This window comes from Paramacrobiotus metropolitanus, unplaced genomic scaffold (genome assembly GCF_019649055.1).
Source record: "Paramacrobiotus metropolitanus isolate TYO unplaced genomic scaffold, Prichtersi_v1.0 Parri_scaffold0000023, whole genome shotgun sequence".
Taxonomy (NCBI): domain Eukaryota; kingdom Metazoa; phylum Tardigrada; class Eutardigrada; order Parachela; family Macrobiotidae; genus Paramacrobiotus; species Paramacrobiotus metropolitanus.
This window is the reverse complement of record NW_026570243.1, coordinates 643,412-659,878: the sequence shown is the minus strand read 5'-3', so window position 1 is coordinate 659,878 and position 16,467 is coordinate 643,412. Positions and strand designations below refer to the sequence as shown.

Genomic DNA, 16,467 nt, shown 5'->3' with positions numbered 1-16,467 from the left:
AAGGCAACTTTTACACGGCTTAACTTTTACTTATTAATATATATAGAAGAAGAGTAGTATATAGATATACATAATACTTATATAGGTGCTACCGGTACATGTACTATAACTTATAAATGTATGGACATTTCAATTAAGTGGGAGTGCCATCAGAATTTACTAAAGAATGAAGACGAAACCAACTGAAAAAGCCAGTATTTAAACTGTGCAATGCTGTTATGGACTCCGAACGCTATCGTTTTTTTGGCGATTTGTCGACCACTCTTCAGTGTAAGGACAGTATTAATACCGAAAACTCCCATCCATTTAAATGGGTCCAGTGGGAGTGGACAGTGCACATTGAACAAGTTAAACCTTTTAATTGTGATAAAGCTTAAGCTTACTGCTTTGGTTTGTATTAAATTTGTATTTACATACTGACTGGTGACCCATAAAATTAATTTTTATACATAGCATTTCCTTTACTTCCGTACTGCTATGATGTATTGTACAAAAGATGCGAGGAGTATGTACTACGCGGTACGGTATTATATACTGCAGGTACTGTATGTCAGTACGTATAATACGCGGCACGCTCATCAGCCTCCTGCTTGAAAAGACAGTGGATGTACCGTATTGTCGTTAAAGCCGATGAACTTTCAAGCTGCGTTTCATGATCTCACAGTGAACCACATTATGCATAAAACGTTCAAATTCTTATAATTATTCTATTTTTAGAGGAGCGTTCATCCAGTTTGCGGTTAATCTGTTATGCTTTGACTGTGATCCTCTTTGTACATCTGACCATTTCTAACCAGTAAAATGGGTAACGCAAGTAGCACCAAAACAGCAGAAAGCGACAACATCCCCAACACCGATGAATGGCCCACGGTTCCTGCCGTCGACCCGTACGCCATTCCAAGCGCGCCTGGCCACGATTCCTCCCCATCGCCATCCTTATCACCGTCGTCCAGTTTTTCCTCATTGTCCGATGAACTGCAGGACGAAAACGTCATCCAGGCTGGCACCAACACGAAAGCCACGATTAATCTTGCGGATGCTGCTCTGTCGGTTGTGAACACCACCGCCTGGATGAAGGCAGCGGAATGGAAAGTGGACGGCCACGCCATCCGTCCGGGTGATCTGCTGGAGTTTTCCATGGGCCGTACATTCCTGCCGCTCAGTCATTTCGGAGTGTACCTGGGCAATGGCCTGCTGGTGCACGTCAGCAGTGGCCGCGGTCTGCACTCCCATCACCACAGCGCCACCGCCCCGGGGACGGCCACCACGCGCTGGACGAAGCACGCGGCCAGCGTCCGTCCGCGTCTGCACGTGATGCTGGGCCGTACGCTGCTGGAGGAATCGCCGGAACGTGGGACAACTGACGACGGCCAGCATTACATCCGCATTGACCATATCGTTCGCGTGGCGGGTAAGGGGCAGTTCCGCGTCAACAATCAGACCAAGTTGAAGGAGAATTATGAATTTGAGGAGCGGACACTGCAGGAGATTTTTGGTTTGGTGGCGGAGCATGCCAATCGTCCGTTTACGTTCAGCATTATGACCAGCAACTGCGAGCATTATGCTACGTTCCTGCGCTACAAACCGGTTGATTGGGAAGGACCTCCGACGGACAGCTGGTGGAATGGAAGCTCGGTGGCGAAGTGCATGGAGTATGGATCTCAGATGAGTGATTTTTAATGTGACGATAGGACGTCATGTACCGGTTCTTTTCCCTTGATTTGGAAAAGCGTTTTTATACTGGTGTGTTGCCCATCGAAAATGAATGGCTGTTTTACTGGTTCTAATTATTGTAAAATGGCTTTAAAGCCTGAATGCTTTTTTTGTTTTACTCTCAGTGGATGAGGTGCTGAGTTTGTACTCTGCCGTCGCATGTTTGCTCTTATTTAAAAAACATTCGTGGTTGGCATTGCAGTAATATTAAAAGCGAATGGGTACTGCATACAATGAAGCAAGCCAGTACAATAAAGCAGATCTTACGTGTACGCACTACCTACATTAATACAGCTTTTATTAATACTTCTACCGTTTGATTACTTATTTAACCTGCGGGGATGCCTTAATAGTTAATAACCGTTGAAAAGGTCACTTCAGAAAACGATTTGTGGAGAAACTGCATCACTGGAGTTGATGGCAGACACAGACACCAAAAACTGGCCGTGTACAGTGAGTGTATCAACCATAGAAGTAGAAGTATAGGAAAGATCGGCAATACGGTACGAGTATTAATTTGATTACAGTACTTTTGTTTGTTACAAAAAAATCACATTACAGTACTAACAGTGGTACTCGTGGTTTATTGCTTTGAAATTTTTACCGCCATAAGTGACACACTTTCGAACTGGCACCATGAGTCTAATATTATAATTATTCTTTTGTTATCGTAGATATATTCGCAACATTGCGCATTTAATCATTATTCGGATTGTCAGTGATATGAGCTCTTTCACTAACGACAATGGACCTTATCGCATTCGACATAAACTGATTTTAAAGCCTCGAGTCTAGGAACACGATCTCCCATACTTGAACTGCGAATTGCAGGTAGCTTAAAATCGCGTTGTATTTAAGAGCGTTTTTTGAAGGCTATTTTGTAATAAAAAAGGGAATAAGATTCCTGCGCACTAAATAAGATATAAATAAGGGAATCAGATATAAATAATACTAGCAGTCTAAAAAATGATCGAAGTTCTGATTGGTGTCACAGCATTTATTTTGGGAATGATTTATATACGATCCTGGCGACCACGAAATCTTCCACCAGGACCATCAGGTAAGTCAGCCACTTGTGGAAAGCTGAAAAGCATTTATATGCCGGCAAAAACTTTGTGAAATTATTGTGATAGCTCTTCACTTAACGAGACGTAATTGGCATTTCTAAGAAAAATTATCGATAGTGTATGTATCTGCAGCATATTCAAAAGAGAGCGATCGTAAAATGCTTGCTTGCGCTTGCCTGCTTTTGTCAACAGTAATCGTATGCCTGATCGATCGATTGATTGACCGAAACTGTCACATACGAGTGCTTCTCTGATTCGCTTCGGCTTCTTTCAACACAGTTTCTTTGGCTCGCTCCATGACCTTTGATAGCTCAGCGTGATTTTTTGGTTTTGCTAGCTGTAAGTTTTCTGAAAGTACGTAAACGCTGGTGTTTTAGCAATTCACTAAACTTTGTTAAAGGACTACCAATTGTGGGGAACATTTTGGAATTCGATAAAGATCCACCTTTCAAAAAGTTCATGGAATGGCGGAAGACATACGGCGACACAATCCTAGTGCACATGGGAAATCGGTATCCAATGGTTGTAATGCACGATTATGATATTGCAAAGGCGGCCTTCAGTGACGAAGCTACGACTGGAAGAGACCAAAGATTGATCTGCAACCCGTTTTTCCAAGAACAAGGCAAGTCGGCAGTTGATGATGCCTAAATATGTGTCTGCAGCGTAAGCACTCCACCGTGCACACCGAGTCAAACACACCGAGTCAAACACCGCTAGATACCAGTTTTTTGCAGTAGAATGTGTATAATTGTCTCAAAGATTCGCTAATTGATTAAATTTTGTAGTATGTATGTCTATAAAATTTTTTTTCTGAACAGGCTTAATTGCGAGCCAGGGAGAACTGTGGAAAGAACATCGCCGATTTGCTATCTCTACATTGCGTGATTTCGGTATGGGGAAGAGCTGGATGGAGACTAACATCCTTGCAGAAATCGAAGACATGTGCGGAGTGCTGCGAAAGCAGAATAAGCAGCCGTTTGACCCGAAAACATTGCTATCGCATGCCGTTTCAAATATCGTGTGCGCTCTTGGTATGCAAACCACCCAACCATTGCCAAGTTACAGTGTTACTTTCACATCGACATTTATGACTGGTTTGAAACAAATAATGACTTTCTTGGGCGAATTGCAGTGTTTGGCCAACGATTTGCTCATTCTGACGCTCAGTTTACGAAACTAGCAGCGCTGTTTGCCGGACGGAATGTTCGTAATACCGGATTGATGTCGCAATCAAGGAAATTTGTCCCCGAACGGTTTCGTCGTTCAATTGAGAACGCTTGGAAATGCTGCACCCTTTTAGCTGTGACATCCCAGGTAGGCGGTAGCCTATTCGTGGCGCTTCGTCCCTCCCATTAGGTTACTAACAGCGACGATAATAACACGATAAGCTACGCACTAAAGTTCGTTTAATATCTTATACGCAGTATACGAGCATATATATAACGAAGGCGGCTGAAACAATTCGTTTCGTCCAGAATATCCATGAACTATTTGGATTTGCTAAGCAACTTATCGAGGAGCATAAAGGAAGATTTTCATCCGAGAATGTTATCGACTATATTGACGCTTTTATGAAGGAAGCTGAAGAGCAGCAGCGAAAAGGAACGGTTACCACATTCACCGGTAAACATACATGCAGAATTGAGTCAATTGACTGTGTCCTTCGTCTCGTGTTTTCAACTGTTTTGGTTAACACTTGGCATTACTGTACAACACTTCTTGGCGTCCCAAGGGTAATCGTACCGTAATAAATACAACTGTACAAGTATACAGTCTTTAGACTGTCTGCTATGTGCACACACACAAGTCCCCTTTAACTTGCAAAACACTACGAGTAGGCGGAACAGTAATTATTAATACTGCTGCCCAAGTTTAATATATATTAACTTTGTATAACAAAGTAGCGAAGTATGCGTAGTATTTAATCAATTAGCAAAGTATGCGTAGAAGTATGCAGTTAAAACGACAACGTGAGACAGTTTCCGAAATAACGCTCCGAAATTGCTGTGCTATAGATAAGCAACTCGTGACCTCAGTGCTTAATCTTTTTGCCGCCGGAACCGAAAGCACTTCGATGACGATTGTCTGGGCCTTTCTCTTTCTCTTGGAGAATCCTAAGATCTTACACACAATGCAAAAAGAGATTGACGACAATATACCACGCGACCAACCGGTTCGGATGGACGATAAAGGTCAAAGTTTTAGGCTAAACAACACTCGCCTTCTGAAGCTCTTGACTGCTTCGTCTGGGAGTCCAAAACGCTATTGTTGACTTCTACGTGAAACCATTATAGGTCTCGTGCCATATAACGAGGCAACAATTTTGGAAGCGCAACGCTTTGCCAGCTTGATTCCTTTGGGAATACCGCATCAAGCCATGACCGACACGGTCATCGGTGGCTACAACGTGCCAAAGGGCACCGTTCTGGTACCCAATCTGTACAGTATGCATCATGATCCACGCTATTGGAAGAATCCATATAAATTTGACCCCTGCCACTTTTTGGATACTCACGGAAAAGTAGTCATTCCTCCAGGTTTTGCACCTTTTCAAGTCGGTACGTTATAATTATGTGATTTTCATTAACTTTGATTGCTGGTGTGACTTAATGGTGTGCATTATCCAGGCAAAAGGTCTTGTCCGGGAGAAGCTCTGGCGAAAATGGAATTGTACCTCTTCATCACGAATATCGTTAAAACTTTGATTTACTCAATGCTCCGGGACAAAGTGTTTCCCATGCTGATCATGTCGCCAGTATTGTACTAGCTCCGTTTCCTTATAAAATAGTTTTTGTACCACGATAAAACCGTAATTACCGCAACGTATGAATAAGATGACCGCAACAACACTGGAAGCAGTTTCGTGAACAATCAATGATTTTTATCGGATTTTTTTTGCCCTCTTTGTAATAGCGTTTGTTGTCACTACTTTCAGACAGGGAAGACCTGAGTTTGCTGTTTTGCTGACTTATGTACAGTGCGGCGGAAAGACTTGATTTCCATTATTTTTTAAACTGTTAGTTGAAATGATTAACCGTTCTTCGGTACAATACTTCAAAAAAACGCAAAACATTCACGCGAAAAATGTTACTGTAAAAATGTCATTCTAACCCAGACAAATGTGACTGCCTCCCTTTCTCCGACTGCATACCGAATTTCTGTATAGCATGCCCTTCACAACCTGATATTCATATCTTCGCACTTTCCACTCAGAAGTGCGGAGTTAAGCCTGTTTTATGATTTTCTTCAAATCGTCAACGTTTTACTGAGTTCTTCGTCGCTTGTTTCTTTTTCTAACCGTTTTTTGACTGTTTTAATCTTTTTTTACATTTTTAGCGTTTCGTATCACGTTTTATATTTACTTTTTTAAGTTAAGTTTTATTCGAAGCCAGCCAGATGAGGTGTTTGAGTTTTGTTAGTGTGCCTGTCGCCGCTGTGGTACTCTTCCAAGCAGCGATTAATGGGGCCATTTTCGGGGGGATGTTCGGCGTGGCAGTGGAGGAGCCGTGTCCATCTGGCCACTTTCGCTGTAGTAACGGGAAGTGCTATGTAAACGATATGTACTGCCGGGATGGGTGTATTCTGCGAAAGTACCGCTGCGACCGCCTGCGTGACTGCGAAGACCGCAGTGACGAGGCCGGCTGTGGGACAACAGTACCCTGGCAACCCTGCAACGGTAACCCTGCGATAACGACACGAAATGTTATCCCACCGAATGGCAGTGCGATGGCAGGGCGGACTGCAAAGACGAGAGTGACGAGGATCCTGAGCGCTGCGCTAAACCCTGTCCGGAAGACGAGTGGCGGTGTTTTCGCAGTGGCCGTGGCATGTGCGTTCCGTTTTATTATCTGTGTGATGGTAGTCCCGACTGCGTGCCAGGCATTGGCGAAGACGAAGATAAAGTTCTGTGCGCCAAGCGGAGAAAGAAGGGCTGCTACGATGGGGGGCGGATGTGCGCCAGTAAGAGAGAGTGTGTACGTGAGGATGCGTGGTGCGACGGCGAGTACGACTGCTACGACCAATCAGATGAGATGAACGAAGAGTGCGGGTACAATGCGACAGCGGTCAGTACGACAGACAGGACCACTGCGCTGACACAGATACCGTCGTGTCCGATTGATGCGTTTCGCTGCCGTGATGGACGCTGTCTGTCTGGTGAACTGGTATGCGACGGGACAGAGGATTGTCAGGATGGCAGCGATGAAGACCCGGAGCAGTGTCAGAATATCGAAATGCAGTTGGATGCGATACCGCCGTGTCGGGGCGATTTGTTTCGCTGCCGGGATGGACGCTGTCTGTCTGGTCAACTGGTATGCGACGGGACAGAGGATTGTCAGGATGGCAGCGATGAAGACCCGGAGCGATGTGAGAATAACGACATACAGTTTGAGGCGATTCGGGAGGGACGCGGCGCTGCTGGTAGAATAGAGGTGGATGGTATGTTTTCGTTTCGTATAATTGTATTAGTAGATACAGCTGCCTCTATGCCGTAAGTAAACAAATCGTAAAAACCTCTTTCGATAGGGAATCAGGGAGAAGTTCAAAGTCGTTAAATGTTCTTATGTAAACAAACTTTTGATAGGGAATCAGGGAGAAGTAAAAAACGTTATGTACACACACCTGTGCAAACACATTCCACATTTTATTACCGTACATTCCGTACTTTACGAGCACACTGACCGGCAAGAGACACAGAACAGAGAGAAGATCATTTCAATGTCATAACACAAAATCGGAGAAGAGCGTAATTATCTTTTCACAACCATCAAGATCATAGAAGAGTAAAAAACTATAAAAAAACTAACAAAAAATCACAACTTCGTATGGCTAGCGGTGTAAAACAGAATACTGACTGTAATTTGGTCAACAGTTGAGATTCATAAAAGTAAAAATCTGTACATAAATCTTTTTCCAAAAAAAAAAACATCTACAATTCGTAACTGTTCTCATTACGGACATGCATCTGCATCGCATCATCGGGTTCAGCAAGTCGCTCCAGAGCGGGGCCGTTCTGTTTCTTGGCACACTTTTTCACCACAAAACAGGCACACGCGACGAAAGTTCCAACACACGCAACCGCACCAACACAGAAATACAAAATGTTAGTGGTACTCATCTCCGCGTCTTTATCCACAATTGTGCTCGTCTCTGATGGCAGAACACTCGCAGACGATCCAGCAGTGTCGGCCGTGATGTAAGGGGCAAGTGTAGTGGCTGGAATTGTCGGAGAACCAGTGGTAGCCGATGTGCCAGTTCCACAAACAGAGATGACACGAAATTTCACAAACGGTGGCGGAGTAACGCACTCGTCGATAGGATTTCCAGACAAATCAACAGACATCAGACCAGGAAAGTAAATGGACAGACCATAGTAAGGGATGACACGAACAAAATTTCCGCTGAAGGCAATGTGACGAATCCAGGTTTTCGGCTCGGTGGGGTAGGGGATTGCTGACAGTTCTCTACCTGCACAGTTCACAATACCAGTATCATAACTGCACAGACATTTCCCGTAACACTGGATCGATTTTCCGCAATCCACGCCACTGCACATGCATAGCAAAACGAATACGACAGAAACAAACGCCATTTTCGGTAGAAATCGGAAGATAATAAAGAACTGAAAAAAAAATCACCACTATTCACCACACACTGTCAGTACAAAACGTTAGTCTGAACAGTCATTGCATGTGCTGTATGGTATCGGCGCTGCCGGAAATGCATTTCGCACATCGTACTGCTGCCTAGTGGTAGGCCAATGCACACAGACTTCGTTTAGCGTCAAAATGGTAATGGTAATTCAAGTCGATATCATGGCGTCAAAAATGGCGTCAAAACATAAATTGCATAAATCATCCATATGGATGCATTTCATGCAACAGTCGTTGCACTATCATAGTCCATAGTGGTGTCGACTTTCGAAATTTGTGCATGCGACAACCATATGATCATGATTATAAAGGTGCATATCACGGCATATACTCATGTATTTGCCATGGTATGCGCCTCTATAAACAGGAAAGCGAATAATCAAGCAGTGATGATGTCGTAAAAATAATTTAGCAATACCACTTGATGTAACATCTAAGCGCACCGATGCTATAACCATGCATTCGGCGAACTGTACATAAGTATGCACAGGCCCCGGAACGCAAGGCTATAGTCATGACGGTTAGTGATCATTAAAAAGAAGTCAAGTGCATCGACGAAAGTAATCCATCCAAATTTAATCCATCTTGCGCACTGATAGACTAAAATGATGTTTCGAAAACTTTTCTATCTGAGTGCGAAGCGGTTGCTTTTGCCTGATCCCACCCCACTTATTGTCGCTGCTCTTATCCGAGCAGATCAAGAGGCGGGTATACCGATCTATATTATTCTAACAAATGACCAGTAGCCAGTAGGCTGTGCAAGCCGTTGGCTGCACTATGTAAACAAGTTCGCGTTAGATTCTGCAGCATAATCGGCTTTTCATCTCATTCGTTTTTCAACAATCATTTAAACTTTTTCTTCACTTGAATTTCTGAATATTTCTGTTCAAAAATGGCGTTCAGTGGCGTTGTCGGTGCTCTTTATCCAACGGGTCATGTTATGGGGTTCCCTGATGGAATTACGTATTTCATGCCTGCAACAGCAGCGGAGGATACCTACATCCGTGAAATTTATACTGCATTGAAGAATCGTTTTGCCCTTGCAGCTGAAGATTATCCGTTTTTGAACATGGCAGTTAGAGTGCAGTTTGAGCGTGTTTCGGAAATGCAACGCCTCGCCGACTTGGTTTTTAAATTTGTCAAGCCAGTGGAACAGCTCGCCGAGATTCAGCAGCGATTTCCTGACCGTACGTTCAACAAGGTGGCTCTGGCGTCCTGGAAGTACATTGTCCGCGACTTAGCCCACGGCCGGATGCGTAACTATCTAAAGTGGAAACTGCGTAAGTGGGAAGGTGAAGTTGAAGAACGGAGGCTGCAGCATGTCCGCGTGTATATCAGCATTACAGCGGAAATGCCGGACAAGACTGGACTGAAGATCTACGCATCATGTGGCACGGATGACGAACAGCTGCAGTCGTACCAGAACATCGATTTCTATTACAACGTGTGCCAGGTACACGAAGCAATGATTCGTCTAAATCCTATCTACGGCTTTCCAACGCAGGACCCGGAGTACGAAGAGGAAGAGCCAACCAATTCGAACCGGGTGTGGCCACCAATGGACCCAGCTTGGGGTGATTACGGCATCCTGAACAACCACTGTCACTATATCAACAACAACGACTGTTGCCACTGCTGGTAAATATTTCATCCTTCATTTGTCATTTTGAATCGTACAAAAGGATCAATTTTTTCGTAGAATTTTTTTGCCACAATGGATACACCGTTGCCACCTGTTTACGTGCCGGACGATCCTAATGGGCAGCCAAAGCCACATGGGATTCTGTTCTGGATGCTCTTTTACGTTGTGCCTTTTCTGTTTTCTCAAACAATGCGCATTATTACTGTTATCGCACTAAAAGTTACTAACCGCATTCCTTTAAAATCAGTTGTTATGCCGCTTGTTACTTTTTTATTTGACGGTACACGTCAGTTATTAGGATTTGGCAGCAACAATCTCAGCAATGGAGATCCTTCTACATAACGAATTTTTACATCCGACTTCGATGCTTATTTCTGGTAATTCTGGCTGCGGCAAATCAACGTTCGTGGCTAATTTGTTACGTTATAATAAATTCTCAGCAAAAGTTGATCGGGTTTATTGGTTCTACAAGCAGTACCAGACATTGTACGACGATTTACTTAGAGAAGGCGTACCTATTATTTTCATCGAAGGATTACCGGACGAAATTTCTGAACCAAGATATTTTGATAAAAATTTCGTTAATGTATGCATTATTGATGACCTCCATCTTGAAGAGAAGACAAGTAAACACGTAGCCCAATTATTTTGCAATGGTGGACGTCATTCTAATACCACTGTCATTTTTCTGACTCAAAACCTTTTCTTCAAGAATGCTTATGCTCGTGACATCAGACTGAACGCCAAAATCATTATCTGTTTTAAAAATCCGCAAGATAGACAACAACTTCAAATTTTGGGAAGACAGTTATTCCCTCAAAAGCAACAGTATTTTGAAGCAGCACTTGCCGGATGTTTAGATAGACCGTACGGCTACATTGTAATTGACTTACAGCACACAACGCCTGATAAATATCGGCTGCGTACCGCCATTTTGGGAAAACGAAGAAAAATTACCGGAAATTTACATTCCCTCATAATGGAGCGCAGTCATACCGTTTCTAATCTGGACTTACTATCATCTATTGCAAAAGGCAAACCAAAGCTGATCAAAGCAATCATCAAAACTCTGAAGATACTCTCATTGATGCTATTTCTGAGTGTGCGTTACAAATTGTTGAAGGAGTAGTTCCTGTCACTGAAACAAGCAAAGCTGCACGGCTTAAACGTGTGCTGCCGTATGTGAAATTATTATCAAAGCGCAACGTTTCTCGTCGCAAGAAAAGAAATTTCCTTCAGCAAAAGGTGCCGCGTTATTATCTCTGATTTTACCTCCTGTTTTAAGTTTTGTTTTGGGGAAAATTTAAAACTAATATGGCTGCACGTAAAATGTTTCTACTTAACGCTGACCAGTTGGCACAACACAGAGATGCCCAAGCAACAAACCTCTTCAACTTTCCTTCAACACATGCGCATACGGATCGGTTCGCTCAACCATTATATAATGCATATGCGGATGGTAATAATGCTTTACATAATCCTAACTTAACCGCAAAAGAAAAACTAGCTGTGCACGATGATGCTTTTACGCGCTACGGAAATATGTTATACCAAGCTACTGCAATGCCACCTGGAAAATTAACTATTCCGCAGCCTGTCGACACCACAGACGCAAGCGAACACATTACGAGCAAAATTAAAGATTTATTGCCAAGCAAGCAGCAAGGTAACGCTCAGAAGATTTTAAATCATCTTTTGGAACACACGAATTTGAGTGTTGCGGATAATTGGAATATAATTAACGATGGCATGGCGTTACCGGGGACCAATATCGTTGATCTTCTGCGCTGGGTGACAGCGCCAACAAATCCAACCAGCACTTACACACCAACTGGTTTAATGACGTTAATAAATGCGATGAAATACTCAAACGTTCCAGCAAGTTTAATTTCTAACGCGCAACGGCGTCGACTGTATGAAACGGCTGATGGGGATGAATTTGAAGGTTCGGGAAGTGGAACCCGTAGTGGTCGCGGCAGCGTAAACGCTACACCAAGTACATCATGGCGACGATACTAACTTTATTATGCTTATTGTGTCTAATGTTTTGCTTAATATTTGTTAAATTTCCAACAACAGCATGAAAATATGTTTTTCACTTTATTACTTTGTACATCGGCAACGAATATTGCAATTTTTTCGGATGACGTTTCAAGCAACGTTCCGGATGTTTACATATGTGTAAAAATCGTCGTGCAAACTTATTTAATAAAACATCATTGCGCTTCAGATTTTTCGGATATTCAAGTTTATCAGTAATAGCACGCAACATAAGACCACGACAAGAATGATATAGAAAATAAATACAAAATAAACCACAAGTTTTAGAGTTAAGATCCTGAAGTTGTATATAATTCTCACGGTAATAGCCGTTACATTCAGGGAAGCTATCGGACAAAAATTTGTCGATTTCCACGCCATAGAAGAGCGATGTTTTTCCAAAAGAGTCGAAAAATGTAACGTTGTTTCTGTTTTTTGCGAATATGGCAAGCCAGTGCTCTCCGGGCATGTTATATTTGTCCGAATTAACAATGAGTGCACAAGGAAACCTAGTTTGAATGCCGGATGGCAGTGTGTCCCGTGAATACACGCCTAAAAAATGCTTAGCCAAACAGGCGTCGTGTTGAATAATGTCCAGTATTTCGTAGTTATTCATTATTTTTGTTAGGCACGCTTATAGGGGCAGTAAACATTCCGGCGAGAATCGATTTCTATCAGCGCGTTTCTGTTGTGGTAAATTAAAATTGAATAGGTCTCAGTTGTTGGTGTGGAAAATGTAATTGACAATCCTAAAATTCCTTTGCGAGGTGCATTAATGCATGAATGATCTCCGACATCCGGTTCTAAATTGAAACCGTAAATTGCAAACCCACGTCCCCAGTCGCCTTGCATAAAAGACAGGCACGAATTCTTAAACAGCATTCCGGTCGTTTCCATTAAGCTTAGATAACCATCGCGGTAATTGTGATCCCCTAATTCTAAAGGCTTCCTGGGAACGGCTCCGAGTTGATATAAGTTACAATCTGACCAACTCCAGCAAGAACGAAATTATATGGGTTTCTTGTTAACACGCCGCCAACAGCTTGCGAATGTACAATGCCGACAAGAATTTGTTTGGGAATTGTCCCGCGGAATAAATCGTCCCGCGACCAATGACTACTTCCGTTCGGGATAGTCATTTCCATAATGTTAGATTCAATGAATGGAATTAAGGCATTACGTTTTTGCAACATAATTTCATGAGCCAGCAAAAATTCTGGGTCCAACCTAATTTTTTTCAAACGTAATGTTGCTCTCTGAATAACAATTTTTAAATCTAGGGCTGGAACGCTTGACATAAGAACAAATTTATCTTTAGCCCGTGTTAAAACAAGTTTCATGTCCACTTTAGTCGGAATCAGACGCTGCTGATTAGCCAAATCAGACGGAAATTTAAAAAACAGACGCAGTGTGATTCCCGCTTTAAGAGCCAGATTTCGGACAACATACGCTTCGTTAACTTTCAAGTCATTATCATTTGGGTCGGGTACGGCTAGCAACAACGTGTCGAATTGACCCGGGGTTTCCGGAACCCATCCAGCATGTGACAGCTGCTCATGGCCATGCTCTCCATAATTAAATAAATTCTCAAAGTACGATGCGTAATGTGATAGCGATGGTATCGATGAAACTGATTCGCCGTTAAATAAAAGTTCGTGTCCGCTAAATAAACTACGCGCTAAATTATTCACTGCACCAAAATTTAATGCATCCGCTGGTAGTGCGTTTCCTGAGGTTCGTACACAAACATCCAACAAAATTACACTGTGAGCCAAATCAATCATTTCATCGGGAGTCCCAGCGATTTCCCATGAAAGGGTATCAACATCAAGAGTATTCCCAATTGGGTTATAAGATACATATTTTGCAGATTCGATAGCCGTTTGGGTAGGCGGAAATGAAAAGTGGTCCAACTCAGACTTTAAACATAGAGGAGCTGATTGAAGATCCATGATTGCCACGTGGCTTTCTATAGAATTTATTTCTGATTCAGTAAATTACTCAGAGGAAAACGCAGCTTTTTCTTCTTCAAAGATTTTTTCACTTTTGATTTCTTGTGACGTTTAGCAGCTCGCTTTCTCGGTTTTGCTGCCTGCTTCTTTTTTCGATGGCGACGCTTCCGCTTCGTGATTGGCTTTTCTATATTTTTGACAACTTTTCTGGAGCGAGTTCTGCGCTTTCTTCGCTTTCCGGACCCTCCCTGAATTTTACTAGCGATGTTTTGCATAGCTTCCACAGTATGATTCCGAGCCGAATCCAACAGAGGCGTCTTGTTATGAAGAACGTCGTTAACAACATTTTTCCCTAACCTTACGAGGTTTGGAAATATTATATTTTTAGCCGTTCTAGCCAAACTACCAAAAAAATTCCCAATAGCGCCATATCCAGTTTGTGCATGCCCTTCGCTGTGGTTATATGTTGGTGATAATAGCTGCACATAAACCTGAGCAGGTATGCTGAACGTTTGGATATCATCCATGATTATTTTTTCCGAAAATGTAACTGAAGTACAGTAGTAGCGCCTTTTTCAAATAAAATGTTTTTGCCACTTGCATCCGTTATCGAAAATGAAATTCTGTCAAACTGATTGACGGCAATGTCAGTGTACGATCCACGTTTCGATGCGTTTCCGCCACATGCTTCTTTGACGGACAGCAAAGCTAATAGTGAAACTCTTGAATTATTTAAAATTTGACTTCTTATTAAATCAGAGTGCACAAAAAGGGTGGTTACATCAGAATTTATTGGCTTCGGACATTGTATAAACGTTAAAGCCATTTCATAATCTGACGAGAGTTGCATATAATCAGGTAAATACACGGTAAACTCAGAGGCAGTATTGCCGTTCAGCTTATCAGAAGTAGCAGTAATAGTAAAATCCATGATTGATTATTTAAACAAGCACTAGACCACGTTTAGCTAACTCGGAAACTGAAATCCATTCATCAAATTTTTTATTCCACCCAACATAATGAATAAGGACTTTGTTTCTCTTTTTTCCAATAACAGCGATTTCAGCGGATTCATTCGTTTCTTTCGCCACTTTTTGCAATTCTTCAAGGTAAAATTTTCCTTCTAATTGCTCACCTTTCAAATCTTCCACAAAAAATACTTCAAGGCCGTCTTTCGTATCTTTGCTTTTTATTCTGTACACTTCAATGGTCCACCCAATCGTGTATCCCTTTTCATGGGGAGTTTTTTTTAAACTTAATCGAACGTAGTCTCCCACATTAATGTTGGTTTTCGAATTTCTTGTCAAAATATGATTAAGTTTCCACGTTTCTTTCATTATTTTCACGAACTCTGCTTCGCTTTCTTTGTTTACTTCTTTAGGCGTATGGTTCTTTAGTGAGCGATGTGGAGAGTTATTGTATGAATCCAAAATATCTTGTATAACATCAATCCATCTCTTTGATTTGTTAAATGTGAGATAGCGAAATAATTTTGTTGAAATTGTTCTGTTAAGACGTTCCACTAAACCGGCTTTAATTTCAGCGTTCTGAGTAGAAAAATGATCAATATTATACTCTTTTAACAAACCGGAAACATGTTGGTTGTAAAACTCTTTTCCCAGGTCCGTTTGCAGTCGCACTGGTTGAAAGCCGCAACGTTGTAAAATTTTTTGAAGAGCATCCTTTACTTGAATACCGGATTTTTGCCGGAGAGGTTCCACCCACGCTTGACGTGAAAAACAATCGACTACCACAAGCAAATAGTTATATCCGTCATTGTGTACAGCTAATGAACTGTAGTCAATTAAATCGGCTTGGAGTTGTTCACCAAATGACATAACAACAAACGGTCGACGAGCAAATTTTTTCTTGACAGGTTTATGCAAAGAGTAAGCTGGCTGAGCTGTGAGAAATTCACGCACATCACTTTCAGAAATCTTTTCACTTGATTCATTTCTTGCGGCATGAAGAAGTTTTCTGATGCCACCGAAACCCCCAGGTGATGCTGGGTTAAGATAAATTTTTTTCAACAATGATTCCATGAATGATTTTAACCAATTTTTTGTCCAAACCTTTAGGAAGAGCGTTATCCAAAACTGTTTACGCATCAGCGGTCTCCAGATAGTCAGGCATTTATAATATAAAATACAAGTGCAGATTTTATTCTTTTCGCCTGTATATTCCTCGAAAACCTGGTTGAAAATTCTTTTCAGCTTTCTTTTGTTGAGAGTGTTTAATAAAATATAAAAGACTGAAGACTTTAAATTACGATCATTGAGTCGGTTTTGCATGAATGCTCCAGTGACACAGAATAACACCCCTTGCAGGCCAAACGCTCCGATTGCATGAACTGCTGGTTCATCAAATACGCAACGATAAATTTGAAAGCAGAGACACTG

General features: G+C 42.1%; 1 protein-coding gene across 1 annotated transcript; it reads left to right on the top strand.

Moving 5' to 3' along the window:
• The first annotated feature begins 202 nt into the window (after positions 1-202).
• LOC129587124 (uncharacterized) lies at positions 203-1,909 on the top strand. The gene has a single exon (XM_055480722.1). It carries the CDS (start codon positions 802-804, stop codon positions 1,678-1,680), a length of 879 nt encoding a protein of 292 aa, XP_055336697.1. The 5' UTR covers positions 203-801; the 3' UTR covers positions 1,681-1,909.
• The last annotated feature ends 14,558 nt before the right edge of the window (positions 1,910-16,467 follow it).

Bases quoted from the DNA above. Each gene is read 5' to 3' on its own strand.
- LOC129587124 (XM_055480722.1), top strand. From the start codon at position 802: ATGGGTAACGCAAGTAGCACCAAAACAGCAGAAAGCGACAACATCCCC.